The following is a 15405-nucleotide window of genomic DNA, read 5'->3' on the forward strand; positions in this document are numbered from 1 at the left end:
TTTTTGCTGATGGCATTGTTGGATCATGATCTAAATGTATAAGCTCACATTTTGGCCATGATTAGAGTATGGAGAACTTGACAGAACTTAACTATTAATAGCTGTGGATGTCATAAAGTGGACTTCAATGATTCCAGGGAGAAAGATATAAGCACATTGTTTACCCTAATGTACACTCGGCCTACAAGATAGTTCTCTATGGAAACTCTTGGAGGAACCTAAGTCAAGTGTATACACTGTGTAGGGATGTTCCAATTTATCACTACATGTTATTGTTTATGATGAAAACAATTATAAAAATTAGTTAAATATAGCAATGATATAGGACATGCAACCCTGCATCAAGTAGCCAAATAATCTTTTATATTTATCAATATATTATGTCTAGGTAAAAATGCTGCTGTACAAGATTATTGTGCTACTTCTCAGTCTAGTATGCAAAGTGGCCTTTTTAAACACGCCCTCAAACATATATGCATTTGACAGTGAAACACAGGCTCAGATGTTATCATAGCTTGTACTGCTTAAAGATATACAGTATATATGTTAATGTACAGCTACTAAAAAGCTAGGCACATTTGCCTTCAACAGCTGCTATAAATTCTTTACCACTGATTTTATCTGAAGCACATGTGCCCCGTTTTGATTATGATTACAACTTTGTAATTGATAGTTACAAGGGTGCATGGTGTTATTGCTCATGTAATATTTTACACAGCTTTAAAATATGCCCAAGTGTGCTAATAATACAAAAGGGGAAATAAGGATTACTATGTCCAAAACATTTAATAAGTATAAGGGAGTATGAATAAATTATCTGAAATGTCAGGCAGAGAAACAAGTCTACAGACTCAAATTTGTCTAAAGAAGACAAATGGCACAAAATCAGAAAGCAAATAATATATTAAACAAGTTAGTTAAAATAATAACAGGCAAGATTATTAGGCTTTTTTTTTTAACTTAACAAGTAAACTGATAAAATATTCACAGTATGGTTTACGGGAGTGTCACATAAATTTATAAACATATTTATACACAAAGTTTCAGAACACTAGATTAAAATAATAAGGGTAATAAGAAAGTGGCATATGGCAGGGCCCATTAAACCCTATGTTACGAGCATGTGTAAAATATTGCAGTTTTAATAAAGGCATGTTCATATGTCTATTCTGTCATATAGCAGTAAGGTAATACCTAGCAAATGAACTCAAATACTTTATTCAGATCCAGAGCTATAACAAACTGCCAATCACTACAATACAATTCCAATAGTAAGACAATTCATTTTTATATCTTAATAAGGATCTATATTAGTAATAATACTGCAAAACATCATCTACATTTAATGCTAACGAATGTAATGTATAGTTATACAGAAGATATAAGATTCAGATAGGGATGTGTGGGATATTTATGTCCCAGTATAAAAAAAAACAAAAAAAAAAAAAACTGCATAACATTATAAAAACCACAAGAATAAAACTCAAGAGTCGGTCTTGGTCAAGTCTGAAATTTGTCTTTTATAGCTCTTCGCGAATCCGCTTGTCTGTAGTCTTGATGTTTAAGTCCATCTTATCTACTTTGCCAGTTAGGCGCCCAAGCATCTCATCCTGGTCATCGATTTCTGTCTGAAGTCCTAGTGCAAGGTTTTTCAGGCGACCCAAACCTAAAGACATGTCATCTGGAAGAAAGGAATAACACAACCTTAGGATTAGTATTATTATTTTTAAAATGCAGCAATATTAGTAGGTATGGAAAAAAAAAATACGGTGTATGGGTTACACCTTGTCATTTAGCTTTAACCAGGTCATCTATAAATGGTAGCCTTGATGCCTAGAATCAGTCATTAAAATCTGTTGGGAGCCTATTTCTTTCCCAATAGATTCTTAATGTGATTAGTTGGTTGGTAATTAGAGTCGCAATCCTCCAAACTGTTTATGAAAGATATGCCAAAACAGGAAGTATTTGTTAAGAGATACTGACACCAGAAATGAAATTATTTTTACATCTGTCATAACATTGTCTTTGCATGCTATTTATAATTTTGCCATAAAAGTATTTGTCCAAGCTTTTACATTCCCTATCTGATCCCCCATGTTCCTCTATGAGGGGGCGGCCATATTTGTCCAGCAGGAGGCCGTTAGCATTAGAAGCTATAACTGACAGGCTGAGAAGGGACAGTCAGGCTGGCAAAACAGTCAGGTTTTGGGATTTCAAGTAACAATTACTTACAAAAGCAGCCCTATCAGTAAAAAATGATCAACACGACCTATAGGCAACTTTTTATGTAGATTTATATTTTAAAAAGTTTTTTTTTCGTGTCAGTATCACTTTAGCAGTCATAATGGTTTTGTAGACAGGCCAAAGGGGTATTTGAAGAGCAGCTCTCTTATTATTTCACTCCCAGTCTTATACCACACAAATCCTTTCAGTGTTATTATGTAAAAAGACACTGGGTTACCCCATTAGGGCAAAGGCACACATTTCAGTAATTTAAAAAGCAATTGTAATACTGATAATAGTAAATGTAGGATTGGTAGTTAATGATCCTCAGAGCCTATAGTAATCCAGATGCCAAAGCATGCAATACCATATTTAAATTGCCAGATGTGTGAAAGGTCCACCTACCTTTACAACTTGACAGCAAAGAATTTTAATGGAATATCATGGCCAGACAGACCAGCCTTATCAAATAAACCAATTTAGAACATTAATACGAGGCAGGGGGTATGTGCATTTCAGATGAAGATTTTTTTTTTTTTAAAAAAAAAAGGAAAATGGGGAATCCAAAACGATCCCCAGGAGTTCATTATACTTTATAATTTAAACATTTTTTCCAGAAAGTCCAGAAACTTACACATTTATTAAAGCTGATACATGTGTCAATTTGTCAGAATGTGGTCAACTGCTTTGGGCGCTAGAGAGGCATTCAAACTTGAATAATGGAGTGATTGCTCAGAAGCATCACTGAGTGCTAGTCTGAATCCTTTCTCCTCCCAAATTCCATTAAGAGAAAAATTATTCAGACATCTATATTCTGCACTGTATAGAAAATAATTTGTTAAATCCAAAACCCCCTGTAATGTTTTACAAAGTTGTTAAAAAGGGTTGTTTTGCCACCTCTAACTGCTTTCTTAATTTTGGCAAAGCAATACTTAAAAATTATAACTTTTCTGGTTTATAATCCTTTTAAACAGACTGCAGGGGGGTACATTAAAGCTAAGCTCATGGGGAGATTCTGATTAGCTATGCCAGTTTTAATAAAAAGAAGTCTGAAGAACATATTTGCCAACCGACAGCCCGACACTTGTCAGGAATGCATGTTGCATTCCTTTACATCTGCTTTGCTGTTCACATAATGTGTTTGTAAAGTTTTGTATTTTAATGCAAATTGGTTAGGGTGCATTGTATGCTTAAACTTCTTTCTGCAATGCTCTGGAATGTCGGAGAGTCTAATAAAAAAAAGGAAGTTCCACCACTACGTGGATATAGTGAAACCCTAATATCATGCCTAAGGTGGTTTTGGAGTTTCACTATAACCATTGTTTTTAGTTAGGCTCTTTATAAACTTACAAGCCTATTTAAATACCAACATGTGTAGTATATAGGAGAATTTGTGCCTACAGCATATAAACCTCAAGCACTAATTTTGATATCTCTTGCCTTTGATTGGAGGAGACAAAGCTATCTTCTTCATGGTTAACTTTATCCACTACTGGTTTCCTCCCATTGTTAAAGTTTGGTAAAGTTAAATTTGGATCTATGTAAACTAAACCCCTAGGACCTATGAACTGCCTCAGAATTTTACTTAAGCAAAACATTACCTAAATTAGAGTCGACTTTCTGGTGATAATTTCTTAGCACCTGGTTCTTGTGTTGATATCCAGAGCTGGATGCTCCCATATTATTGCTTGACTCTACAAGATGAACAAAATAAAATTAACATGGATAGTTCTTACATATGCCTTACCATAAGAAATTCAAATTAATTAGACACAACCATATTAGATGTACAGCACAAGTTAAATTAAGACATTAAATGACTGTGAGAACCCAAACACACAATACCATGCAATGTCACACCTGAGATTACAGCAGAGGCCCAAACAGCCTACCACCAGCCCAATAAATAGTGACTGTCTATGTCATGTTACAGCAGCCCCTCTGGCATTTACCAAAATCCACAGATTGCCAGTCTGGAACTGCCTGAGATATTAAAAAAAAATTGTATAACCATTTCCTTAACCATTTTTTCTGTATATAGCAATGACGAAAAGTGCAGAGCGTTTTTTGGTTTAGGAAGCACTAGGCAATATTCTGTTAATGTCGATTCTGGGTTTGAAGTTATAGTCTGCAAAGCCAATGCTGGTAATGCAGCATGTTGGACTATTTTCATTTTAGGGGGGCCACTCTCCCTCAAAGACATCTTCTTCCACATCACAGGTGTCTTTCCTTGCCTGTTCCCATTGTTATACCAGGCTCCCCCGCACCCTCCGCACCCTCCCCATATGGACTGATTATGTATCATTAATTTCATCAACACATTCAATGGTCAAGTGAAAGCAATATAAATATATTTACTTAAGGATCCAGAATTTACCCAGAGAAAGATCACTGTGACTAAAAAGTGGTCTTTAAATAAACACATTTTGTTTTCAATCTGAATTTGTTATGATCTTTAAGAATCTGTTTGGCAGCACCCAGGTGTTTGATGTTAACATAGTTATATCTTATGTAGGTGCTGTCATACAAACCTAAAGTTTCTCTTTTCAGCAGGTTGGGATGTGTAGCTTGATACTTATCTTCCTGCGCTTTGCTGCTTGACAAGGCTTCCTCTAATCTAAATGAAAAGGAGACATGAAAAAAAAGTAATTAAAAAAATACAAAAAAGGATTAGAAAGAAAAACAAAGCAAACACATGCAACACAACACTTTCACCACAAACTATACTACAGGGATGCAATTACATTTATAACAGCATTAATATACTAACTGCATTTATACACGCAACGCAATACTCAGGGCTTACTTTGTACTGGATTTGTATTCGGATGCTCCATTTTCAGGAGGTGTTTCAGCTGGTTTTGACCTAAAGTAGTTTGTGAATCCACTAAACATACTCTTTATACTGTTAATGTGTTTCTGGCTAGTTTTCATGTCCTGTTCCATCTTATCGACCATCCTCTCTGTCCGCTTCAAAGCCTCTCCTTGTCGGACAAGTTCCTGGAAGACAAACAGCCAGCAATATGCACACTATGTAAGCTGCACTGGTCACACAAATCTTTCTAAAATATATAATACAGTATATTATCTTGCAGTTCTAAGTCACAATTAAAAATTCAGTTAAGATGCTGTTTTATTAACACTGTAATGACTCGCATTCTTTTGGTTAGCAAGTATCTACTATGAAACTTTTTATGTGAATGTTTTGATCACTTACTTCTGCAGTGTCTACCCCAATCTTCTCAGAATCATACACTAGTGACAATGACCTGTTGCTGCTGTCAACCATGGACTCTGCCCTCCTTGTCACCTCTTGCTGCAAACTCCTCTGCTTGTCAGCTGCCTCCCTCTTTCTTTTTTCTACTGGGTCTTCATAAGGGTCAGCTGCATCGTTCCACTTCACTGGTTTAAAGTCATCGTCCTCATCTTCATCGAAGGGATTGTAGCTTCTGGACATGATGAGAATGAGGTTCTATTCTTCTGTGGTATGCTACAACAAAAGAATGGAGTAGTACTTCAGTATATACTCGCAAAACCTCAATTTTTCATACCATCATTTAAAGTTTTCCCTCATTTTACACTGTTTTTTGTGGAGATGTGCAGAGTTTTCACCATTTGTTTTTTTTACAGTAACATCTAGGTCAAAGATATTCTACCTTCAGTTGTCCAGTCACACCTGATAGTATAGCTTACATGGCCCCATACAAACATATCAAATAGTCAATCCAGTTAAATAACTTCTAACTGAATTAGATGACATTCAAATGCCTACTGCAAAAAAGAAAATGGGGACTTAACCAAGAAGGTAGAGGATTGGACCACATTAGAACAGCAATAGATGCAATCACTCAGATGATTGTTTTTTTAATTCTAATGGGGAAAGGCCAACGGAACCCATTATATGTATTCCGTGTAGTGCAAGCAGCATGCTGCACCAAAATTTACCCCACACCAGCCTAATCACATCCCGTGGCCCCTTTATTACAGACCAAAGGCTGTAATTTCTGCCAAAAGTGAAACTACCAAATACTGACTTGAAGACAGTGTAATGAATCAGTGGAAAATGCTAGAGAAATTGACCTGCTTGCTTTCTAAAACCAAAAGGCTATGGACATATTCAAGGTGTGTCTATAGAAATAGGAATCATATAAGTACTGATACCCCAGTGGCTCCTACAAGTCTGCACAAGTCTCCAATAAGTCGCCACGCACCTGTATAATAACTATAGGGGCTTTCTGGGAGATTGCGCCAATAGGGGCATAAAAACAGCCACCAGGAGAGACTCTAAAATCAGTTGTCTGAGAGATAGAAAAGGCTGTGTTACCATAGGGTTACCTATGGCTTCTCTCCACTGTTACGGCATGCTTCTGTTACGCCACTGACATGACAGGATTGGGTGAACACTTATGCATTCAACTATTTTGTGTTCTTTCATTTTAATGAATTTAAATGATTTTGCAGAAATCACTTCTGCATGAAAAAAAAAAGCAAAATTAAATCCATGCGATTCTATGTTTCATAACAATAATGTACTATAACTTTTTATAGATACTTTATCAGTTATTCAAAATGATACCACAAAATACTTTTATATAAAATATGCCTAATATGGTACATGGTAATATGGACACTCTACTAGTTGTCACTTCAACAATAAACTTAATGTCAGGGAACTAGGCACAAACAAACAGATAAAGTCCTCACTGGAGGAGGAAGTTTATTTTTTTTGCCCTGCCATAATCAGAAAGCATGGGTTACATAACAGTGGCAGACAAAGAACTGAAATCAAATAAATGAAAAATGGTAGATCCCACATCCCAACCCCAATCAATGTAAAGATCTTGTATGGCAATGTAACAAAGTGAACATATTTATGCCATTTGACCAACTGTATTCTGGAAAAAATAATTATCAGATTGTTTAGCTCCTAGGCTAAAAACTGAATTCTGATGCAGGCCTATGCAGACTAATTGAAAAATGAAATTAATAGCAGATAAACTTTTCACCAGCCAGCTGAGAATTTTTTAACTGGTCAGATATTGGTCAAGTCACACCTATGTCATATGTGGATTAGTGGGTAGCTTATAGTGGTAAGTCTAAAACAAAAAACACCTCTTCGGGCACCCAGTGTGGAAATCGCAACCTACTTTTAGTAGAGGATTTTTACATATATATATATATATATATATATATATATATATATATATATTTTTTTTTATTTTTTTTTAGAATTGTCTAAAGCTCTCCTTGTGTGTAGGCATTTCACTACTGTCGTGGCCACAGTAGATGGCTATCACTATAATACATAACTAAATGCCAAGGTGAATGATTTGCCATACAGAGGGTAGCGAGTACTAGCGCCAGGGGACAATATCACGAAACTAAAGAGTCCAGCCTTTGGTAATGGGCACATCACTTGTAATGTATATGGATTCGTATCAACTCTCCCACCCAGAAGTAAATCATAGGCACTGAACCCTTTGCTAGAAGCTCCCATGACTACTCACCTGACTTCTCTATAGGACTGACTGGAACTTCCGCCCTTCCTCTGACGTCTAGAAGCCGGTTTGCTTTTATTTCCGCATTACTAGTATTATGTCATCCTGTTTAAAAAAGTTGTTTCCATTTAGTTATCATTATATTTTCATCTACAGCTACGTGTGACACGTATTTAAATTCTGCTGTGTTATTAAAGTTATGAATTCACATATAGATAATTAGAACCGGAGATCAATTCCAAAATTACAAATTCAGACGCCATGTTGCCTATCGTCACTTTTGTGTGTGAATCACATGACAACTGTAGCGGTGTGACGTCGGCTGACGGCTCCGGGAGTAACATGGCGGCCAAGGGGGCTTGCAGCGGGTCGCGGGGGTTTTATTTTAACACTGTGCTGTCGCTGGCCCGTTCCCTGGCAGTGCAGAGGCCTGCTGCATTTGAGAAGGTGAGCTTTCCTGACATAGCTGAATATGGCAACGCTGGGCGGTTCCTAGTGACGAACAAAAAATTCAGACAGAATGATGTGATGTTAGGACACAGTGCTGCTGCGAGTGGTTTCCTGTCACAAAAATGACTGGTGCAGACATGGCTTGGAAATAAATTACTGGAAGCGTTATTGTGCGTGAAGCCTGCAGCTCTGTTTTCTTCATTTTCTTTACCTTATAAACTTGGGAGAGCTCTGCTGGCTGTGTGTGCATTGGGGTTATAGAAGCTACTACTATCTGGAACGATTGGGAGCAGGGAGTTCCTGGATAAGGGGGCAGTCTATAATTGAGGTCACCAATTAAGGTTGTCAAAAATGTAAACATTTAAAAAACGTCTTTAGGAAAGTTTTGGCACTAATAAGGATGCAGCTTAGGTACCACCACATACAAGGTCATTATTACAGTGAAAAATTCAATAATAACACGAATAAACATTGTTTGCTTAAATAAGATTTTATGGAAAATGGCAATTATGTAATTTGAAACTTTGTGGATTATGTAGTGGAGGTAAATGGAAGTATTCAGTTTTTATTTGATTACAGTTGACTGATGGAGAAAAGCTGCTTAATTTTAAAAGGACATTATGATCATGCTATCCAATTTTGAATCAGGGCTGTTAATATTTCTGATAGGGGTTAAAATTGCTAAATGCTGAATTTACACAAATTCTGTTTTAAATCACGAAGGTCTGCGCATGTATTTACTTCAGTTGTTATGATTATCCTCACTATCCTGTCTCTGTCCAAGTTGCTCTGGCCTTGATAATCTCAGCTAATTTTCAAGGCTAAGAAATCATAATAAAGCTTCAGTAGGCACATTAATAATTTCTGTATTTCTACTAATAATTGCAAGGCATATGTACCCACCCATGATACGTAAGCATAATGGGATGTGTTTTTCTATCTACTATATAAGTAATAACAAAAAAAAAATAAAGTTGAACTTGTTTGCAATACACATACTGGTTGTATCGTTTGTACAAGTTCCCTGATCGGCGCACATGCGCAGACGATATCAGATGTTTTGCTGACGCACAGATTTAAAGCGAACCGGTTCGTGACTGCTTAGAAACAGTGCAGAGAAGCACAGACAGAGTTAAAGAGATTAACCCTTACAATTTCCTGAGCCCTATTTTGTTTTTTTACTAAAATAAAATATTGTCAAGTCAAATTAAAAAAAAAAAATTAAATTCCTTTCAAATAATAAAGCATTATTTACAAAACATTGGCACAGACCAAAGCCCACAATTTGAATTCTGTGTCCGTATTATGCTAATAAATACCTTTTAGTTTGATAAATTTCCAGATGGGTCTTTCCCTTTAAATACATGTTCAGGCACAGTCCTACCATAATGGAATCCATACTTGAACTTACTGATTAGAATGCTTCCCTGTTACAAAAAGTCCATAATGATGATGATAATGAAAAGCAAACTAACAAGTTCATACATTTGTTTTAGTTGTACTTTAACCTACTTGAACAGTAGCTCAGTGACAGTGTCACAGGGAATGTATCTGTAATGGACACAGTTACATGAATTTTATATGATTGTTGCAAATATAGTTCCTTTTACTTGCAATTTAGTTGCCATGTATGGGCCAACAACAGAGAGCATTTTGTACCTGTGGTTTTTCATTTTGTTAATATGTTATATATTATTTGTTTCCCCTGTCTGTACCATTTAGAAGTAAAGGTGAATAATGATTAATAACTTGCACATGTTTAGATACTTAAGAGTGTCTGGTGCCACCATCTCACACTGCCCCTCTATCTCCTCACTACACCTCAGTATGTGCATTCCACATCCCTGGTCTTCATAATCTCTTGACGATGTGTAGGTTATAGTAAACCTGTGTGTCATCGGAGGTCAGGATTTGCAAAATGGCAGGTCCCCAGTCCTGCAGTTCCAAACATAGGAGTAGAACTTTGAGTAGGAATAGTTTTTAATACTTAAATTTACAAAATCTTTTAAACCAAAATATATTTGAGGCACGTTAAAGTATTTTTTTTTTGTAGAATTTTTACCAGAATTTAGATTTCGTCTACTGTATAATCCATATTTTATACACTTTATTTCAATGTGTTTTTCTAGGCTACAGGTAATTTTAGGTTTGTTCATTGCAGTGTATATTTAGCTTGGGGGAAATTAGTCTAAAGTTCAGCATCCCTATGTTATTAATCTAATGGCCCTCCATGATTCCAATGTACCCGACTAGAATCCCCATGATTGACAGCAGTGGAAGATCTAGCATTTGCTAATGCAAGGAAGGGGCTGAGCCAGAATACTAAAAGACAATGTATAGCAGCTTTGGCTGTTGCTGTAAAACTTGTACATGCAAGCTCATATGGCACTGGGACCTGTTATCCCGAATGCTCTGGACCTTGGGTTTTCCGGATAAGGGATCTTTCTGTAATTTGGATCTCCATAACCTAAGTCTGATAAAAATCATTGAAATATTGAATGAACCCGATAGGCTTGTTTTGCCTCCAATAAGGATTAATTATATGTTAGTTGGGATCAAGTACAAGGTACTGTTTTATTATTACAGAGAAAAAGGAAATAATTTAAAAAATTTTGAATTATTTGCTTATAATTGAGTCTATGAGATATTATGGCCTTTCCGTAATTCGGAACTTTCTGGATAACGAGTTTCTGGATAAGGGACCTGTATACTCTTTACAGCAAAACATTATCCAGAGTGTTACTTGCTTTCTTAGAGTGACTGGTATGCATTTGTTAATGCAATGTTATTTATACCACGCTGACATTTATGCTAAACTTTACAGTGAGTATACATCATTTGCATTAGTACATAAAGATGTTGTCTTTTGCATTAATGCATATGCCAATCTCATCTCCTTGTTTGGAAGGTTGCTCATTCAAAAGACCTTTTCTCTTTCTCTCCACCATCCCTTTCTTCTGACGTTGAAATCCACATGTCACAGGTCTTATAGTGCAAAACAAAAAAAAAAACGTATTTGAAGGCTTTAATGTCGACAAAATCCATTCTTAAGAATGTGGTCTTAAGAGATTTTTTTTTTAGATTTAAATTGTTAGGCTTTTGGCTTAGTTGCATTCTCTGCCCACAGATAAAGGGGTTTATTTATCAAAGGGTGAATATAGAACTCACAGCAGTCCACTAGAATTTTCACAGCTCTCTGTTCACTTGTTTAGAGAGGGAGGGAGAGAGAGAGCAGTTTATTTATTAAAGTTTCTTTATCAAAGGGTAAAATTAGAGCTGACTTTCTTTTCACTTTTAATATTTATGCCCCTAAAATTCTTATGCAGGTATGTAATATAGAGCTAAGAAGCCCCCTTTGGTGAACAGAGCTGAATGTGGATATTTTAATGACTTGTAGCTGAAACTTATAACATATTTTATAATCTCATGTGGAATGTATGAAATTCCTTGATATTCCTCTGATTCTGGCTTTTGCAGACCTGTTTGATCTTACTTATGTTGTGGATATTATACAAGTTTATTTATATTCTAGATAGTATGTAGTCCCACTTAAAATATTGAGCTTCATAGGATAAAAGCTTGGATAACACTGAAATTATTTTCCACAGGCTGCTTTTTTGGCCAAATTATGAAGGTAAATGACAAACCCTTAAATAAACCTGTGCACAAGTTAGAGCTTGTCTATCACACATTCCTTTGGGTATTTGTTTTATTCACATGCAGAGTGCTGAATACCTTATATAGCACTGATAGAGGAAGGGTGTTGCATACCTTATATAGCACTAATGTTTCTAAAGTCAAATCATTTTCCATGAATTGTTTGAAAGGTTTGTGTCAACTAAAATATTATTTCAAGAGACTGCAACAACATGTTTGTCTTTCAAAATATAACTGTCAGGTTGACTATCAGGGAATGCTATTACAGATGTGAGATCCATTATCTGGAAACCTGTTATCCAGAAAGCACAGAAGGCCATGTTCTGTAGAGCCCATTATAAGCAAATAATCCAAATTTTTTAAAAACCTTTTCCTTTTTCTCTGTAATGATAAAACAGTACCTTGTTCATGAACCTGCTGGATCCCCCTACAATCTGGATTTAGACAACAACACTGCACAGAAACTGTTCTAACCCGACTAACTAATGACCTCTTATTGGCTAAAGCCTAAAACCACTACTCCCTACTAATATGTCTTGATCTCTTAGCTGCTTTTGACACTGTGGATCACCCTTCTCCACCAGTCCCTCCACTCTCTTGGCCTTCGTGACACTGCCTTGTCTTGGTTTTCATCTTACCTCTCAGATCGATCCTTCAGTGTCTCTTACAATGGAGCATCGTCTTCTCCCTTGCCTCTTTCTGTCGGGGTTCCTCAAGGCTCTGTCCTGGGCCCCTTACTATTTTCTTTCTATACATCCTCACTTGGCAAAGTAATCAATTCTTTTGGCTTTCAGTACTGCCTTTATGCTGATGATACAGATTTATCTTTCCTTTCCTAATCTCAACCCAGAGCTCCTAACTCATGTCTCTTCCTCCCTGTCCGCTATCTCTACTTGGATGTCCCAACATTACCTTACATCAGTGCTGTCCAACTGGCGGACCGCAGGCCTCGTGCGGCCCTCGACCCCCCTCTGTGTGGCCCCCCACCTGTCTGGCTGCTTTGATGGCTTACCTTTGTGTAAACTTTAAATGGTACTGAGATTAACTGGGCCCCTGCATTGCTCACACCTCAGATTCAGGCTGTAATCCCTCTATTGTTTAAAAATGTAATCCCCTGTGTTGTTCACATCTTTTAATCTCTGTACTGTTCACCCCTGCAGTGTTCACACCTCAGGCTCAGACTGTAATCACCCACATTGTTCACCTCTTCACACCTCAGACATTGTATGTACTGCCTAGCCTATGCTGCCTGTGTATAGGCAGCATAGGGTAGGCAGAGTATGGCACATAGGAGTGCTGCCTGTGTGTGCCATACTCTGCCTACCCTATGCTGCCTGTGGGAGGTGAACCTGACAGGGGTTTGTTCTGGGAGTTTGTTAGCAGTTGGAAATAGCCATTAAATGCTCCCTAAGGTGTGTAATTATGTGCTGGGGGTTGCTGTGCTATCCACAGGGGAGGAGGCATATGGATTTAAGGGTATGTCTTAATATGACATAATATAATTCTTTAACATATGAATGATGGTTGATATCCCTGCTGCGACTATTGTGATAAAATGGGTGTGGTTTGAAGTGGGTGTGGTTTAAACACATCAGAAACTGTCCCCTCTTCAGTCCATAATGAATACTGCTGCCAGGCTCATACACCTCCCCAACCGCTCCTCATCTGCCGTGCCACTCTGCCAGTCCTGCACTGGCTTTCGCTATCCAGGATAAAATTCAAATAATGACTCTCACTAACCTGCTCCTCAACTTCCTCACACACTCATATTCAAGACTTTGCAAGGGCTGCCCCCATTCTCTGGAATTCACTCCCACAATCTGTCAGACTCTCTCTCAATCTCTGCCTTCAAAAGATCTCTAAAGACACATTTCTTTAGAGAAACGTACCCTCATTTACTTTAACATAACCTCAGTAGGCTGCCAAAATCAATACCCTGTGCCACACCTCTCACATTGCTTAATTTTGATCTTGCCCATTCCCACACCTTGTGTCTCAACCCTTTCTCCTTGTAGATGGAAGCCTTTTTGGGCAGGGCTTTATATGTTACTCAGTATGTCCAATGTATGAAACCCACATATTGTACAGCGCTGCGAAATATGTTGGTGCTTTCTAAATAAATGTTAATAATAATTTAATAATAATTTTGAATCCATACTGGTGGCAAAACAGTCCTTAGGTTTATTTATTGTTAAACGATTTTTAGCAGACTTAAGATATAGTGATCAAAATTATGGAAAGATCCTTATCCGAATAACCCCAGGCCCTGTACCTTAGAAAAAACTCAAGTCCTTTAGGACCGTGACACACGGGGAGAGGGAGATTAGACGCGCCGCAGCAAATCTCCGTTGTCGCGGGTGACTAATCTCCCCGCAGTGCCATCTCACTGCTAGAATGTAAATCGCCGGTGGGATTGCATACACGGTGCCGCAGTTTGCCAAAGTCGGTGAAGTTTCCTCTCAAGGCGACTTGGCAAATCGCGGCAACGCGTATGCCATCCCACTGGCGATTTACATTCTAGCCAGTGGGATGGCATTGCGGGGAGATTAGTCACCCGCGACAACGGAGATTTGTAGCGGGGCGACTAATCTCCCCGTGTGTCACAGCCCTTATGGGCAAAGAGAGAATTAAATTTTTTGCCTGTCCCATGCAACTGAAGTAACCAGCTCTTCTGTGATGTAAATGGTAACAAAAAGAACTAGAAAGGGAAGTTTGAGAACAAACTTCATGTTGGGTTGGAAAACGTGGCACGGATGGTTTTCACTGAATGAAACCTGATCTGTTGTTGGCTCCACCCACTTTTTCTAACCTTGGACCACAGTTATATAGTAAAAACCACTGTGCAAAGTTTGAAGACCCTGGTTTTAATGGTGTCTGAATGGCAGCAATTTAAATTTCTCTATCTGATTGGTGGCTTCGCCCACTTTTTCTAACCTGGAACTGCAGTTACCCAGTGACTAACTCTGCAAAGTTTAGGGACCCTAGCATTAATAGTTAAAGAATGGCTGCAGTTTAAATTTAAACCAATAAAAGTCAATAGGTAAATTGTGATTGGTGGGTGTGCCCACTTTTTCTAACCTTGAGTCGAAGTCACCCAGTAACAAACAGTGGGCACCATGACATAAATAGTGTGGTAATGACAGCATTTTAAATTTAAACCAATAAAATTCAATGGATGAAATCTGAGTGGATGAAATTTAATGGGTGGAAATGGACTGGCTGTTGGTGGCTCTGGTGTGCAAAGTTTGGGGACCTTATTATTAATATTTAAAGAATGGCAGCAGTTTAAATGTAAACATATGAAGTCTATAGGTGAAATCTGATTGGCTGTTTTTGGCCCCGCCCACTTTTCTAAACTTGAACATAGTCACCCAGTGAATTTCCACCAAGTCAATAGGTAAAATCTGACTGTCCACAGCTCCGCCCACTTTTGGGCATCCAACAATCATCATATTTTCAAGTTTGGGGAGTGTGGCCTCAAAGCTGTAAGATTGGCAGCAGTTTCAATTTCCCCATAAAAGTCAATGGGTAAAATTTGATTGGCTGTTGGTGGCTCTGCCCACTTTTCAAAACTAAA

The 15405-nt window shown here is 37.6% G+C and overlaps 2 protein-coding genes across 4 annotated transcripts in view; one reads left to right on the forward strand and one right to left on the reverse strand.

The window, feature by feature from the left end:
- Nucleotides 1-767: 767 nt before the first annotated feature.
- snap29 (synaptosome associated protein 29kDa) lies at nt 768-7936 on the reverse strand. Of its 2 annotated transcripts, NM_203657.1 has the most exon segments (7): nt 886-1681; nt 3825-3917; nt 4755-4840; nt 5030-5223; nt 5441-5713; nt 6559-6693; nt 7731-7738. In NM_203657.1, coding segments are annotated over 5 exon segments (774 nt in total). In that variant the 5' UTR covers nt 5681-5713; nt 6559-6693; nt 7731-7738; the 3' UTR covers nt 886-1520.
- Nucleotides 7937-8043: 107 nt separating this feature from the next.
- Nucleotides 8044-15405, forward strand: part of pi4ka (phosphatidylinositol 4-kinase, catalytic, alpha) — a 62491-nt gene continuing 55129 nt past the window's right edge. For both annotated transcript variants that reach the window (XM_031905856.1, XM_031905885.1), the window contains exon 1: nt 8044-8168. In XM_031905856.1, coding sequence (XP_031761716.1) covers nt 8064-8168 — 105 coding nt within the window. In that variant the 5' untranslated portion in view covers nt 8044-8063. The remainder of the gene's footprint in view (nt 8169-15405) is intronic.

This window comes from Xenopus tropicalis, chromosome 1 (genome assembly GCF_000004195.4).
Source record: "Xenopus tropicalis strain Nigerian chromosome 1, UCB_Xtro_10.0, whole genome shotgun sequence".
NCBI lineage: Eukaryota > Metazoa > Chordata > Amphibia > Anura > Pipidae > Xenopus > Xenopus tropicalis.

Coding starts and splice junctions, on each gene's coding strand:
- snap29 (XM_012958135.3), bottom strand. CDS start 5,680: ATGTCCAGAAGCTACAATCCCTTCGATGAAGATGAGGACGATGACTTT. Junction 4,841..5,029: donor GAATACAAATCCAGTACAAA/GTAAGCCCTGAG, acceptor CTTTTCATTTAG/ATTAGAGGAAGCCTTGTCAA. Junction 1,682..3,824: donor GAAAGTCGACTCTAATTTAG/GTAATGTTTTGC, acceptor CCTTTCTTCCAG/ATGACATGTCTTTAGGTTTG.